Below are 13,866 nucleotides of genomic sequence, written 5' to 3' on the forward strand. Positions count from 1 at the left end.
CAATGCTAATGCCAGTGGGAGTCCAGGGTACTTGGCCAGTGCCTGGTCAGCACCCACTCTCACCGGACCAGAGCCAGCATGCATGTATTAACCCCCATTTTGTCAGCATTCCAGGCAGTAAAAGAGCAGGTCGGTCACGCTGGTAGGCACAGACTCCATCAGGGGTAACTGATGCCTCTTTGCACGGTCTCAGTAGCCGCCTGAAGGGCTCTTCCCTAATCTCCCTTCAACTCTGAGCCCATGGCCCTCCACGATAGCATTGCCACAGCACAGGTATGCTTGGCACACACACACATCCCCCACACCTCCACCTCATTTCATAACTAAAGGCCTGCAGTCTTTGTGCAACATGCCACTTCTTATCACTAGTAAAAATGCTTTTTAAAAGACACGGTTCAGAACCAACACCTCATTCCCCATTCTGAGCTATGACTGAAGCAGTGGCTGGAATTATACAAAATGAGGAAGTACAGGGAAACACAGACTGGGCAGGAAATGCATCAAGGAGGGTGTTTGAAAGAGCAAGTGAATCAACTTCTAATGCTAAACCACAGCATTTGACCCTCACTGAGCAAAAAAGCTCTATAAAACTAGCTTTGCTCTGATGGTTTTTCTAACACGCATTCCACCGTGCACAAGAAGTTGTCTCATTAATCATCACTCCCAGAACAGTCATTAAAAGAGGAAGAGGGAGCAATGAGCCACATCAGCATATAGCTCATAATTAAAGTTGTGAGGGTGTGGGGTGCTTACAAGGAATGGGGAAGCAAGAAAGTATGTGAGCATGAAAGAATCTGACAACTGGGCAAGGCTGAAAAACAACGCAGCATAACTAGAGTGGCAAACACACGTTTGTTGGGGGTGGGGGGGGGAGTCACGGCAGCATTGTTGATGACCTGTACATAGGTGTGGAGGAAGACCACAACAATGAAGCAGAGCCATGGCTGTACACATTCCTCCCCTTGTAGTATGTGAAGGAACAAGACACGTCCACCCCAACAATGCATTTTTTTCCTCCTATGGAAAAACGAGAGTATAGTTGATAGAGAATATGCTCATTTCTGAAAACCAGTGCCTTATTTAAACAAGTTGTGTGAGGAACCGGGTTTGGGTGGGTGGGATGTGCTCTGCTGACTGAGCTGTGCAGATGTTAACAGCAACCTGGAAGTGAAGGAATAAAACATTTAGGCAGAATTTAATGACATGTACTGTACCTGGCTGAACCCTGGGGAGGGAAGCTACATACTTAGTCCCTGCTCCTGTTATGGCTTGTCAACAGGTTCCTGTCTTTACCTTGTTGGGAGTTTTCTTCCATTACATGGAGCAGGGTCGTGTACCTATGACCTCACTGTTACAGGGAGTAAACTACGAGCATTGCTAAAAACTGGCTTCAGCCCAGCATGAAGTGGTGAAGGGATACAGAGCCATTTCAACCACAGGCTGTTATAATTCAAAGCCAGCCCTAGATTTTCATGACCAAGTTGTTTGCTCTTGCTATGAGAATTGGGGTTGTCAGCCTCAAGAGCCTGAATGGGGCCACGAGACTTAACTCTCCTCGTCCCTGGGAGCCGTCTTGCTGGTGTGCTCAATTACAATATTATATGACCAGAGTAAGAAGAGATTCTAGCAGACAAAACAGCCTAGACAACGTGAGCGGTTATGTCTGTTAAATAGCATTTCCAATAGTTTTCTCCAAGAGGATCCTGTGATTTGTAACTTAACACAATCACAATTTTGGGTTAAAATGTGACCGTAACGCTAAGCTCTCCTGCCAACATGCGGTCATCCTTGTTGTAGCCCCCTCCCCCTCAAGGAAGGACACCCTACTTTAGAGGAACCCAAGGTATGTCCTTGTCAGGCACTTTCTTTGTGATCCTGACACAAGCCTCATTTGGAAAACTGAGAACCATTTATTTCCGCAAAACGCAGAAAGCCTGAGTAGGCCACAGTCACCAAACTCTTCCCACCCGTAGCACTGTTCCTAGCGGAGCAGGGTTGAGGTACGCTGAAGAAAGAGAGTGGAGGGAACTAGCATGGGCATTGTCCATGCTGCACCTGGGCAATGGATAGACAGCACTCCAGCGCTATCAGTGCAGCCAGTTTCACCAAAACTGAATTCTGTTTTCAAATAAGGATAAAAATGTCATTACAGGCTTCCTTGTGAGAGTGGCAGCTCCTAGACTCTGCCATCATGCCACTCACTACAGTGGCATAAGGATATGCACTCTTGCAGCACTAATGAACCCCCCTTTCTCTGTGTATATTGCATTAAGATGTGGCCCAGGGCATTCAAGTGTGAAGTAGCCACTAAGAGTTCTGTTGCTGCCCTCACACAAAACACAGCTCACTGGTCATTACTCCAGTTAAAGATCTTGAACCCTCCCTCCGCCATGATGCATATCCACAACATTGTCGTCAAACTGCTGCTGCCGAAAACAATAGATACAGAAACAGATTCACGCCAGTCTTCCAAGATGCCTTGACTGAAGTCAGAGCTCAGACTAGTTCCTATCTTCCGATGGCAGAGGGTTCTTGGGAAGATTTAACAACTCTTGGATCTTCTCCATATCTCTCTCCATGGTTCCTTCCGGAGTGTTACTGACAATTTCTTCCAAGTCAGACTCAGTAACATTAAGCCTAGCTTTCCTAAAAGGGGAGAGGGAAGATAAAGTAATTTCAGTTTCTGTACTCTCCCTCTAAGCGTATAATTTGCAGCCCTAGAGTCTAGTTATCTCCTCCTGCTCATTGGTAAAACAAACACCAGTAACCTGAAAGCCCAAATCTTTAGGCTCTGTCTAGTTTTGTCGCTATTTGTAAGTTTTTATGAGTCACACAAACAGTGTCATTGACAAGAACCAGGCTTATCCCTTTGAACACACTCCTTTCCCGAGCTGCCAGTCATATGAATGCTCGAATTAAAAAAGAACAAAGAATGGTTACTTACCTTACAGTAAGGGTCATTCTTCGAGATGTTCCACACAGGGCCGGCTGAAGCGGCGGCGGTAGTGCCGCAGATCGCGATCGTGTTTTTTTTTTTTTTTTTTTTTTTTTGCTGCTTGGGGCGGCAAAAACCCTGGAGCCGGCCCTGGTTCCACACACGTGAATCCCACTGATGGTGTCCATTGGGCCCCAGCACAGGAGTGTGGAATATTTTCCCTACCGGGGTCACACATGCGCCGTGCACGCCCTCAATCCCCCATCCTCCCCAAAGCAGATAAAGGGCAGTGACCTCAACTACCACTAACTTCCTTTGCTGCCTAGAATCCTTATTTATAAGCTTCTGAGCTGCAGGAACAGAGGACGGGCCATGGGGTCCAGATGTGCAGAATCTCTCAACGAACCATAGTTTCTTATAAGGTACGTAACCAACTTTCTTCTTTCAGTTACTGCACATGTTGATCCCACTTGTGGTGATTAGCTAGCAGTCATCTTTCTAGATAGTGAGCTCTAGGAGTTATCTGAAAAGGGATTGCAAAACTGCTCTTCCAAAGTTGGCATCAGATCTTGAAGCAGTAAGTAATGAATAATGTTTTGTAAGTGTATGAGCTGAAGACAGAGTAGGAGCTCTACATACTTCCAGTGTTGGAACTTGACTTGGGCATGCTATTATTGATGCAACTTGTGGTCTGTTGGAGTGAGTTCTGATTGTGATAGAGGACTCTTCTTAATATCATGAACAGTTCTAATACAATCCTAATACACGTTTTGAAAAAAATAGCCATCCCTTTTGGTTTGTTACCGTAAGCAATAACAAGTCTTGAAGTTTTATGAAAAGAGTTAGTTCTTTCTGTGTAATGTAACAGCAATATTCTCACATCTAAAGGATGTAATTTAGATTCAGCAGGTGAAGAGTGAGGTTTTGGAAAAAACTGGTAAGTGAATGAATTGATAGATATGAAAATCTGATAGTACTTTTGAAATAAAAGATGGATGTGGTCTCAATTACTCTATCCATGTGAAAAACTGCATATGGAGGATTTACCATTGGGGCTTGTAATCTGCTTATTCTACAAACTGATGTCTTAGTGATAGACTCCAGCAGCTCCATCTACTTATTTTAACAAAGAAAAGGTTAAGAGGTGACTTGATTACAGTCTATAAGTACCTACATGGCAAACAAATATTTAATGATGGGCTCTTCAATCTAGCTGAGAAAGATATAACGTGATCCAATGGCTGGAAGTTGAAGCTAGACAAATTCAGACTAGAAATAAGGTGTAAATGATTAGAGTAATTAAAAATTGGAACAATTTATCAAGGGTTATGATGGATTCTTCATCATCACTGATCGTTTTTAAATCAAGATTGGATATTTTTCTAAAAGCTCTAGGAATTATTTTGGGGAAGCCTGGGCTATACAGGAGGTCTGATCAGATGATCACAATTTTAGGCCGGGAGGAAAGGACGTGCTCGGAAGGGGTTCAGCGTGTCCTCTTGGAAAGCAGGCGGCCCTCCACGCACTGAGTCTGTTTGGCAAAGTGGTCTTGGTTTTCCCGATGGGCGGCTGAGCGGGGCATCTCCCCTGTGGCTGCCCCGATCCAGTTCATTTTGGACTACGTCCTTTGCCTTAGAGCCCAGGGCCTGGCGCCCTCGTCCGTCAAGGGGCACTTGGCGGCCATATCGGCTTTCCACCTGCCGGTGCAGGGGCACACGGTATTCTCCCATGCCATGACTGGCCGATTCCTTAAGGGATTGGATCGTCTCTTCCCGTACGTTAGGCCTCTGGTCCTGCAGTGGGACCTGAACTTGGTGCTGGCCTGGCTGATGGGTCCCCCATTTGGGCCACTAGCTACGTGCTCCTGGTTGCACCTCTTGTGGAAGGTGGCCTTCCTGGTTGCGATCAGGTCCACTAGGCGGGTCTCGGAACTCAGGGCCCTGACCTCTGAGCCCCTGTACACGGTGTTCCATAAGGATAAGGTCCAGCTCCGCCCACATCCTTCGTTCCTCCCAAAGGTGGTCTCCACCTACCACATGGGTCAAGACATTTTCCTGCCGGTCCTCTGCTGCAAGCCCCATGTGTCCAGTGAGGAGCGTCGCCTCCACACGCTGGATGTGAGATAGGCTCTGGCTTTTTACCTGGAGCGAACTAAGCTGTTCATGAAGTCTTTGCAGCTGTTCGTCGCCTCGGCCGAACGCATGAGGGGTCAGCCGATTTCCACTCAGCGGCTCCCCAACTGGATTATGTCATGCATCTGTACCTGTTATGACTTGGCAGGAATCCCTCTGCCGTCAATTGTAAGGGCACACTCGACTCAGGCGCAGGCCTCGTCGGCTGCCTTTTTAGCCCATATCCCCATTCAGGACATTTGCAGGGCTGCCACATGGTCTTCAGTTCACACGTTCACCTCGCATTATGCGATCGTCTCCCAGACTAGGGACAACGCCGGGTTCGGAAGGGCTGTGCTCCGTCCCGAGAATTTGTGAACGCCTACCCACCTCCAACAGATACAGCTTGGAATCACCTATTGTGGAATACACATGAGCAATCACTTGAAGAAAAGACAGTTACCTTTTCCGTAACTGGTGTTCTTCGAGATGTGTTGCTCATGTCTATTCCACATCCCACCCTCCTTCTCCTCTGTCGGAGTTGTTTGGCAAGAAGGAACTGAGGGTGGGGGGAGCGCGCAGCGCACCTTATACTGCGCCATGGAGGCGCCACTCCAGGGGTTGCTATGGGCACTCCCCTATGGGTACTGCTAGGGGAAAAACTTCTGACACCGGTGCACGTGGCGAGCATGCACACCTATTGTGGAATACACATGAGCAATCACTCGAAGAACTAATAGCTCTCTTCCATCTTTAGGGATTTTTTTTTAATATGATAAATATATACACTGTTCAGTTTTCAAGAGATTAATAGTTTTAGGGGAGGCCTTCCTTCCCAAAGACTTCTGGCATCCCTTTTCCAATAAAGGGAAATGTAAACCTACATGAGAAGAATTTTGACCCTGTTTGACTCCCCCTGACCCCAGTCTGCATATTGTAATAAAAGACTCAGTAAAGTCCAAACATTCTTTAAAATACATTAAAATCTGCTGTTTACTTTCCCAGCCACACGAGAAGTGAAGATGTTGGGAGAGTTTTGAGCGGAGGCAAGCTATAAATTCAAACTACTGTACTACAAAATAAGCAAATTGCAGCATTGACTGGAATGACTTTCACTGGACAATAAACGGTGCAATCTGAGGCTAGGAAGACCAGATCAGTGGTTCTTAGACTGATCCCTGAAACAACCTGAGAATCAAATAGTGAGGAACTGGGGCTGGAAGCAGAAATAGACCATCCAATAATCTCTCTTACAAATTGATTTGCCAAATGAAAAAGTTGGAACTACAGCCATCTCTGATCAATGATACAGATTCACTAATTTAGATAGTGCAACATTTTTTCTTACCACTCTGCAAACCTCTGTTCATAAAGCAATCTTCTCTCACGTGTTCTTTTCTCCTGTATGGTCTCACCAGCGAGCTTCTGCACTGCCATCAACAGCCCTCCTGCAGGGATGCTAAGAGGTGGAGGAGGAAGTTACAGATAAGCCATCAGAAGACACTAATAGTAATAGTTTACTGGCAATAAGGAACGAGTGTGTGGGAGGGGGGGCAACCACGTGGTCAGTGATCCATAACCTCCTCCAATATTCAGACCTCCTTTTCACTAAGCGGTGACAATCACTGCATGAAGCTCAACTCCCCATACAGCTATTCAGGAAACACAATACCCCTGCTACAACCAGCTGATGTGCTTTGTAAGCACTCATTAAGCCTCTTATCAGACAAGGTAGGTCGGTATTATTAAAATTTTACAGCTGGGAAAATAGGCACAGAGAAGCTAAGTGATTTGCCCCAGGGCATACAGGCAGGCAGTGGTGAAGCTGGGAAGGAAATCCAGGAGTCCTTGCTCCTAGTCTCCTGCTCTCACCAGTATACAACACAACTTCTCAAGAAAATGCTTCATCCTCTTTACTTTTGGCTAATTGTTCTGAGAAGCCAACTGAAGAGCTGGTTAGTAGAGACACTAAACATGGGGAGAAGGGGCAGGAGGAGAGAGGATCATAACACTATTGGTACTTTTCTGTTTTAATGGTAATCAGCATCTTCTATGGCCATTTAAGGCGCAAGGACTGATCAGCTCTAAGGAGAAAGGGAAATCTCCATGTATCCAGCCATCACCGGAAGAACAATGAAGTATAAAGTACAGAAAAATTGGATGGGGACTTTTGGAGACAGAAATCATCATGGTCCACGAAGGGATGCAGAAAATCCAGCAGGGTGCTGAGGGTATGGGAAGTCTGCTGCAGCCCCTGCTAAGATTCAAGGCTTGACTCGGGCAGTTATTATCCAACATACAGTAGCTAAAGAATGTCATTCTGACCCTGTTTATTGATTTGGTATGTGTGCAGCTTACCCGAATGCTGCTCCAAAGATACTGCCAGCTGCCATTCTGCTCAGGCCCAAATGCATTCTGAACAGGCCTCCTGTAAAGGCTAAAACACACAAGCCACAGAGATGAGTCTCTAAGGAGTCCTAGCACCACACACACACACTGAGGGAACTGCTCTGCCACTTCTACCCCCACCCCCTGAATGCCAAAAGCCAGTCTCAAGAGAACAGAAACCAAATACTGAGCCAGCAGTGGCTCTGCCAATCTCTGAGAGGCCTGAACACGTGTGACAGTCTGAACCCTATGTTCACCACTTTGGGGGGGAATGTCACAATATGGTGTCACGTGACTCAGTAAAGCTGCTTCACCCCCAACAGTCACATTTTGGCCCTGGTTGCCATTCTTCCAATTCAGATTGGAAGGGAAGATGAGAGTGGCAACCTAATAGGTCTTTTTTTTTTAATCTGTAACTTCTCTAACACTAAACACAGCACAAAATTTCTTCCAAAAGAGCTGTAAGAACTAAATGCTTGGGGAGGACTACCAGCCCACCCGCTACTGAAATGGAGCTACCTCTGACGGAGCACAGCAGTTGTTCAACAACAACCAGTAATACTACCTAACAGTTTAAAACAGGAAGTGAGGAAAAATATATCCAATTGGAATCGCAGTATATGCTTGTATAAAGAGAACATACAGAAAGAGACCCTGTTCTGTATCTAGAGCAAACTTAAAAATGATCTTTCCCTTGGAAACATTTGTAAGCAGCAGCATTAAGCTGTTATGAAGAGAAGGAAGGAATATGCATACCCCCTCACTGATGGATTTCTAATGCTCATTTCTCATTTTTTGAGATGAGATATTATACACTGTTCCGCTGCACTTATACTACCCAAGCACCTTTCACTCAAGAAGAGCAACAAACTTTCAAACATTAACTAAGCCTTGCAACTCCCTGGTGGGTTAGGAAAGTTTTATCACCCCTGTATTAGGAATGGGAAACAGGCACACCATGGTTAAATAATTAACCACGGTCATAAAGTGAGTCGGTGGCAGCAGAGGAAATACAAGCCAGGAGCCCTGACTCCCACTGACTCAAATCAAAGACAGTATCTCCTCACTCAGACAGAACAGAATATAAAAATAAAGTAATCTCACCTCCTGCGGCAGCAAAGTGACTGAAGGTGGTTTTATTGCGGTACACGGACAGACCAGTGCTCACTGTGCTGCAAGCGTGGGGTACAGAAAGAGTCAGAAGGCAGACATGAACAAAGAGCACACTCGACAATACAGCCGTATGGAACCCAAATCAGAGGGATTTCACTAAAGAATGGGGAGCTAAGAAGTCAGCCCACCCCATCCTCCCTACAGCCGATCTGTCTGGGACACACACAGTAGCCACTAATGCGTTGACCTCAATCACCTTACAGGATGTGGGGGAGCACTAGAACGCCAAGGTTTTTTATGTAATTTTTTTAAGCCAACATTTCCAAGCATAAATTTAAAACCATATGAAGTCTGCAAGCAGGTTAGACCCAAAAGTGAACCTATCAATCATGACAGTGTACCGTGAACATTTTGTGGGAGCCACAAGCATGGCTGGTCAACTCCTAAAGCGCAGCCTATGTCTCTAACTATTGAGTGAGGATAAAACCATCAACTGTAAGTTGCTGGTTTCTTTTTTTTTTTTTTTTTTTGGGTGGGGAGGGTAATTGCTCGTCAAGCTTAAGGTTAGTGGGAAGGAGGAATGCAGCAGAAATTCTGTATTTGGATTTTAGGAAGGCATTTGATTATCTCAAAAACTTTCTCCCAAAATGACTATAAAATGGTTTGCACATGGACACTGTCATGTAGACTGAAAACTGGCTATAGAATAAAAATCCAAGGGGGTAATGAAAAAGAGCAATGTCTCAAGCTGTGCGGAAGATGTCTGGAGACAGCTGTGGGGAAACCACAGGGGTGTGTGTTAGGTCCAGTATAGTTAACACAATTAAAGTTCCAGAAGAAGGAGTAAACAGTACATCAATTAAATCTGAAAATGGTACTAAACTGTGAGGAACTGCAAACACCAGTGAGGTGGGTCTTTCAATCTTTCCTGATGAAACTGTTCTACTTTGTATTAAATATTCACTGGACTGAAGAATTACTCTATAGGCCAGTGGTTAGGGCATTCACCTGGGATGGGGGAGAGTCAAGTTCAAGTTCCTGCTCCAATGACTACTTCAGTATTTCATGCTAAATGGAACAGCTTCATCAGAAACAAGGTTCAAATCCCTCCTCTGCCTGAGAGGAGCAGGAACTTACTGCAGATCTCCCACCTCCCAGGTGAGTGCCCTAACCATGAGGCTTCAGGGCTAAAGAGGGTGACACCACCACCGCCTCCTCCATTTTTTGAGAGAAAGCATTGACCTGGCTGAAGCTCCACAGCTGTGATCCCCGAGTGGAGAAAAACCTCTTTCTCCAGTCCAAAGTCGGAGAGGAGTGGGACTTGGGCCATACCTCTCTCCTCAGCATTTCCTATTGGCTAGCTTAGGCACCAATCCATTCAGCTTGCTGGCTTTTGTAGATATCCTTTTTAGGCACCTAACTCTCCCCGTGCATTGGGCCTAACTTGCAGTTGTGGATTCTACTAGGTGGCAGAACATCTAAATTTAGGCACTGCAATCCTGAGCCCACGTCCCCTTTGTGGATTTAGCCCCAAAAGTGAAACCAACCACTCTGTTTTCATCTTCCACGCTCAGTGAGAAGTCAAAAGAAAACAGAATATTAATGGAGAAAAATAAATTACATTTGTTTTAAAAAGCTTTTTTAAAGTATGATTTTCAACCTGACAGAGTCCCTTTAACACTTATAGCTGTTATTTTCACCTAAACAGATCTCTGCAGGTTCTTATCCTGATGTTTCCCCACAACCATAGGTATGAAAAACTTACTTGAATATTGCCACAAAAGTAGCAATTCTCCAGCTCCAGCGCCAGCCGTAACGGATGAATCCCCGGATTGCAGCACGATGTGCAGATTGCTATGGGGAGAATGAGAGAAGGTTACAGGTCTTAAACTCACTGTCATTTCACTGCACACAGATGATACTTGAGACACTGGCTATTCCATTAAGATTACCCATCTTGATAGTACTCAAACTGATGGAATTGATACATTGGTTCCATCTTAAGGGGAAACAGCCCCCATTTCTCTCAGCCATTCAACAGGAAAACTGAGAATTAATTTAAATTTTTAATTCCAATTGGTATTTCCAATCCTAGAGCTGAAGGCAGCCATCTTTCAGAAAAGTAATGTCTTTTATGACACTGGCAGTGCAGAAACCTATTGGGACAGAAACTTGAAACTAGTTTCTAACTGATTTTAACTATGGGTTAATAGTCATTAAATAACTAAATGATAACCATTTGGCTTAAACATTAAGAAGGACTCTCAAGCAGTGTAGTTTAGGCCTACAATTTAAGCTTTGTATATAAACAAGGTTTTACAAAATGTTATATTAATAGAAATCTCATGAAATTTTAAAACATTCCAATTAAGATTGCTTAAATCCAACACCCTCTTTTGCAGCGCTTGCAACCCACATGCTGTAGCACGGGTGCAAACATATAATCGCCTGAAACAGACTAGAAACACAGAGAGAAACTGGGTGCTCTAGTTTTTTTGTGGAAGCTGAGCAAAATGCCAAAACTAAATAAATACTATAAATGATTAAAAGTATGTTTAAAGTCATTTCTATTTTAATTTCCAAATTACTAACAGAGGTAAGATTTTTTTTTTTTTTTAAAGAGTCCTTTTAAAGGCATGATCCAGTGAAATATAAAATATTCTTTTTTGTAGCTGGATGTAATGAATAATTGTAATTGTATTCTGTCAAGTGTTAAATAAAACAAAAAATGCTGACAAGCAAAGAAGAAGTTACCAATCTGACAGCCTCATGATGCAGATTATGAGAGAACCTGGTTGCCATTAAAACACACTGGAAATTAGAGACTCAACATTTTTGTAAGCCATTTTTTGAAATAATAGAATTTGCCTAATTTAATAGCTTAAATATAACTTTGAGTACATAAGCATGCAGAATGTGAGCATAACTCAGCACTTAATTGAGGTAGATAATTACCACAGATGGTTACACAAATTATATATTTATGAATATAAATCAAAGAGTTTGGTAGTTTTCAAATGCAATCACAGTAACTGTGCATGAAAATTACGTAGGTAATTACACCCACATTTTGCACACTTACCTGTATTAAAAATATCTTGCCCTTTAAATCTGACTGCCAATGGGAACTGAATGCTCTGTTGTACACTAGACCTCCAAATGAGAAGTACCATACAATGCTATAACTTTACAACGGCAGCACCCAGTAAGTGACGCAGCAGCCAATTTCTTAAATTTGCAACCACAAGCAGTGCCAATCTAAAAATTCATATTTAAGTAAGGATGTTTTTCTTTCAAGTTTTAACATTTTGGTCTAGCACAGCAGGTCAATCTGTCACCTGAAAAAGTTGGCCTGATTAACAGCCCACATGTACAGCAGGGGTGGGCAAACTACGGCCCGCGGGCCGGATCCAGTCCCTCAGGGCTTTGGATCCAGCCCATGGAATTGCCACCCCCGTGGCGCCGCGAGGCTAAGGCAGGCTCCCTTCCTGCCCTGGCCCTGCACCGCTCCCAGAAGCAGCTGGCACCACGTCCCTGCGGCCCCTAGGGGAGGAGGGGGTGGCAGAGGGCTTTGTGCGCTGCCCTGGCCTGCAGGCACCACCCCCGCAGCACCCATTGGCTGGGAACGGGGAACCGCAGCCAATGGAAGCTGCGGGGGGCGGTGCCTGCAGGCCAGGGCAGTGCACAGAGCCCTCTGCCCTGCCCCCCCGAGGCCGCCGGCCACTTCCGGGAGCAGCACGGGGCCAGGGCAGGCAGGGAGCCTGCCTTAGCCCCACTGTACGCCGCTGCCACCCTGGAGCTGCTCCAGGTAAGCGGTGCCGGGCCGGAACCCACATCCCAACCCCCGCCACACCCCGCACCCCTCTATTTCAGGCTCTTTCCTGCTGAAAACAGGCTCCACAAAAAAGGAGCAGTTTTGGTTCCAATATGCATGATTTTGGTCCATACCACAGCATCCAGACGGTTCTGAAAAATCTCTGCTTGGCTCCGCTCAATATATTGTGTCTTCGCGTGGTGAAAAGCTGGCAAACCTCCGTACACCCAGCCAATGACAGCCCCTGAAAACGTAGCTTTGATAATGTTGAGAGTTTCTTCTGGGTACTGCTGTAGTTCACTAGCACAAAGAAACAATGTTACTGGGAGATTTAGCATTTGGGAGCACTGCTAACCTAACAAGAGTCATTCCTGCTAAAACATATCACGCATGGGATCATTTCAGACACTACTCTTCAAATTATTGCATTTACAGATTAAACTCATAATCTGCCATCAACATTAAGCAAACAGGTAACATTATATTTTTTTAAATCCTTCTTGGGCAGGACTGGACAGCTAAAGCGAATGGGGGACAGAGTCTTTCACCTTTCCTTCACAGGTTCTGTTGTAGTCAAGATCAGTAGTGTCCAAAAATCCATTGCATCTAATGGCTGTTTGGAGGTCTATGTGAAATGAATTGGTGGGTCTCAGGGTATTTAAAAACCCACACCCCTAACAAATGTCACTCAAAGGAAGTCTCAGCAAAAAGGCTAAGGACTGAGTGAACCCTGGAGACTGTGCTTTCTCACTCCTAGAATGAAAGGGCAATACAGAATATCACAAAGGTAGTGTTGCCAGCTATCATGATTTTATTGTGAGTCTTGTGATATTGGGTGTTATTCTTAAAGCCCCAGTTCCTGGAGTCAGGTGATCACAGGAGAATCTCAGCTTTTGTTTTTAAAAGGTAAGTTTCTAGCCCTCCGGGTTGTGGAGAAAAGGTCAAAAACATGACTCAAATGCCCCCCAAAATCTCAGAATCCAGACAGCGAATTAAATGGTATTTAAATCAATCTCATGATTTTCCAGTGCTAGGGGTTGGCATAAGCCATGCTCACCCCAGAGAGGAACGTGATCAGTACTAGCAGGTTGCTAGTTTTGTTTCCCCGCCTGATGGAAACAGTGCTATTTTCCCTTATAACTGTTACTTTATGTACTAGTCGTGAATTTCTGAGTGTGCAGGTCAGACTGGGTGCACATCCAGGTGACTGTGAATGATTCACCAACGGGTGTCACACCAGGCAAAGGTGTGAATGGCTGTGCAGGATGAGCACTGGGATGAGGAGGCCAGGTAACCACAGCAGCATGTGTGTGTGTGAGATGGGCAGATAGATAGATAGTGTGTGGGAGATAGCTGGATAGGAGGGAATGCATGGAAGACTGGATAGATAATCACAGCCAGGGGCGGCTCCAGGCACCAGCGCAGCAAGCGAGTGCCTGGGGCGGCAAGCCGCAGGGGGCGGCATGCAGGTCACCATGAGGGCGGCAGTCAGGCAGCCTTCGGCG

At 45.2% G+C, this 13,866-nt stretch overlaps 1 protein-coding gene across 1 annotated transcript in view; it reads right to left on the reverse strand.

The window, feature by feature from the left end:
- Positions 1 to 833: 833 nt before the first annotated feature.
- The window catches only part of TIMMDC1 (translocase of inner mitochondrial membrane domain containing 1), a 14,112-nt gene continuing 1,079 nt past the window's right edge, over positions 834 to 13,866 (reverse strand). The window contains exons 2-7 of the mRNA XM_024209449.1: positions 12,496 to 12,661; positions 10,313 to 10,401; positions 8,539 to 8,606; positions 7,405 to 7,483; positions 6,395 to 6,505; positions 834 to 2,646 (exon numbers count right to left, since the gene is read on the reverse strand). Of these exons, the coding sequence (XP_024065217.1) occupies positions 2,502 to 2,646; positions 6,395 to 6,505; positions 7,405 to 7,483; positions 8,539 to 8,606; positions 10,313 to 10,401; positions 12,496 to 12,661 (658 nt within the window). The 3' untranslated portion in view covers positions 834 to 2,501. The remainder of the gene's footprint in view (positions 2,647 to 6,394; positions 6,506 to 7,404; positions 7,484 to 8,538; positions 8,607 to 10,312; positions 10,402 to 12,495; positions 12,662 to 13,866) is intronic.

This window comes from Terrapene carolina, unplaced genomic scaffold (genome assembly GCF_002925995.2).
Source record: "Terrapene carolina triunguis isolate 2854851 unplaced genomic scaffold, T_m_triunguis-2.0 Scaffold558, whole genome shotgun sequence".
Classification (NCBI taxonomy): Eukaryota; Metazoa; Chordata; order Testudines; family Emydidae; genus Terrapene; species Terrapene triunguis.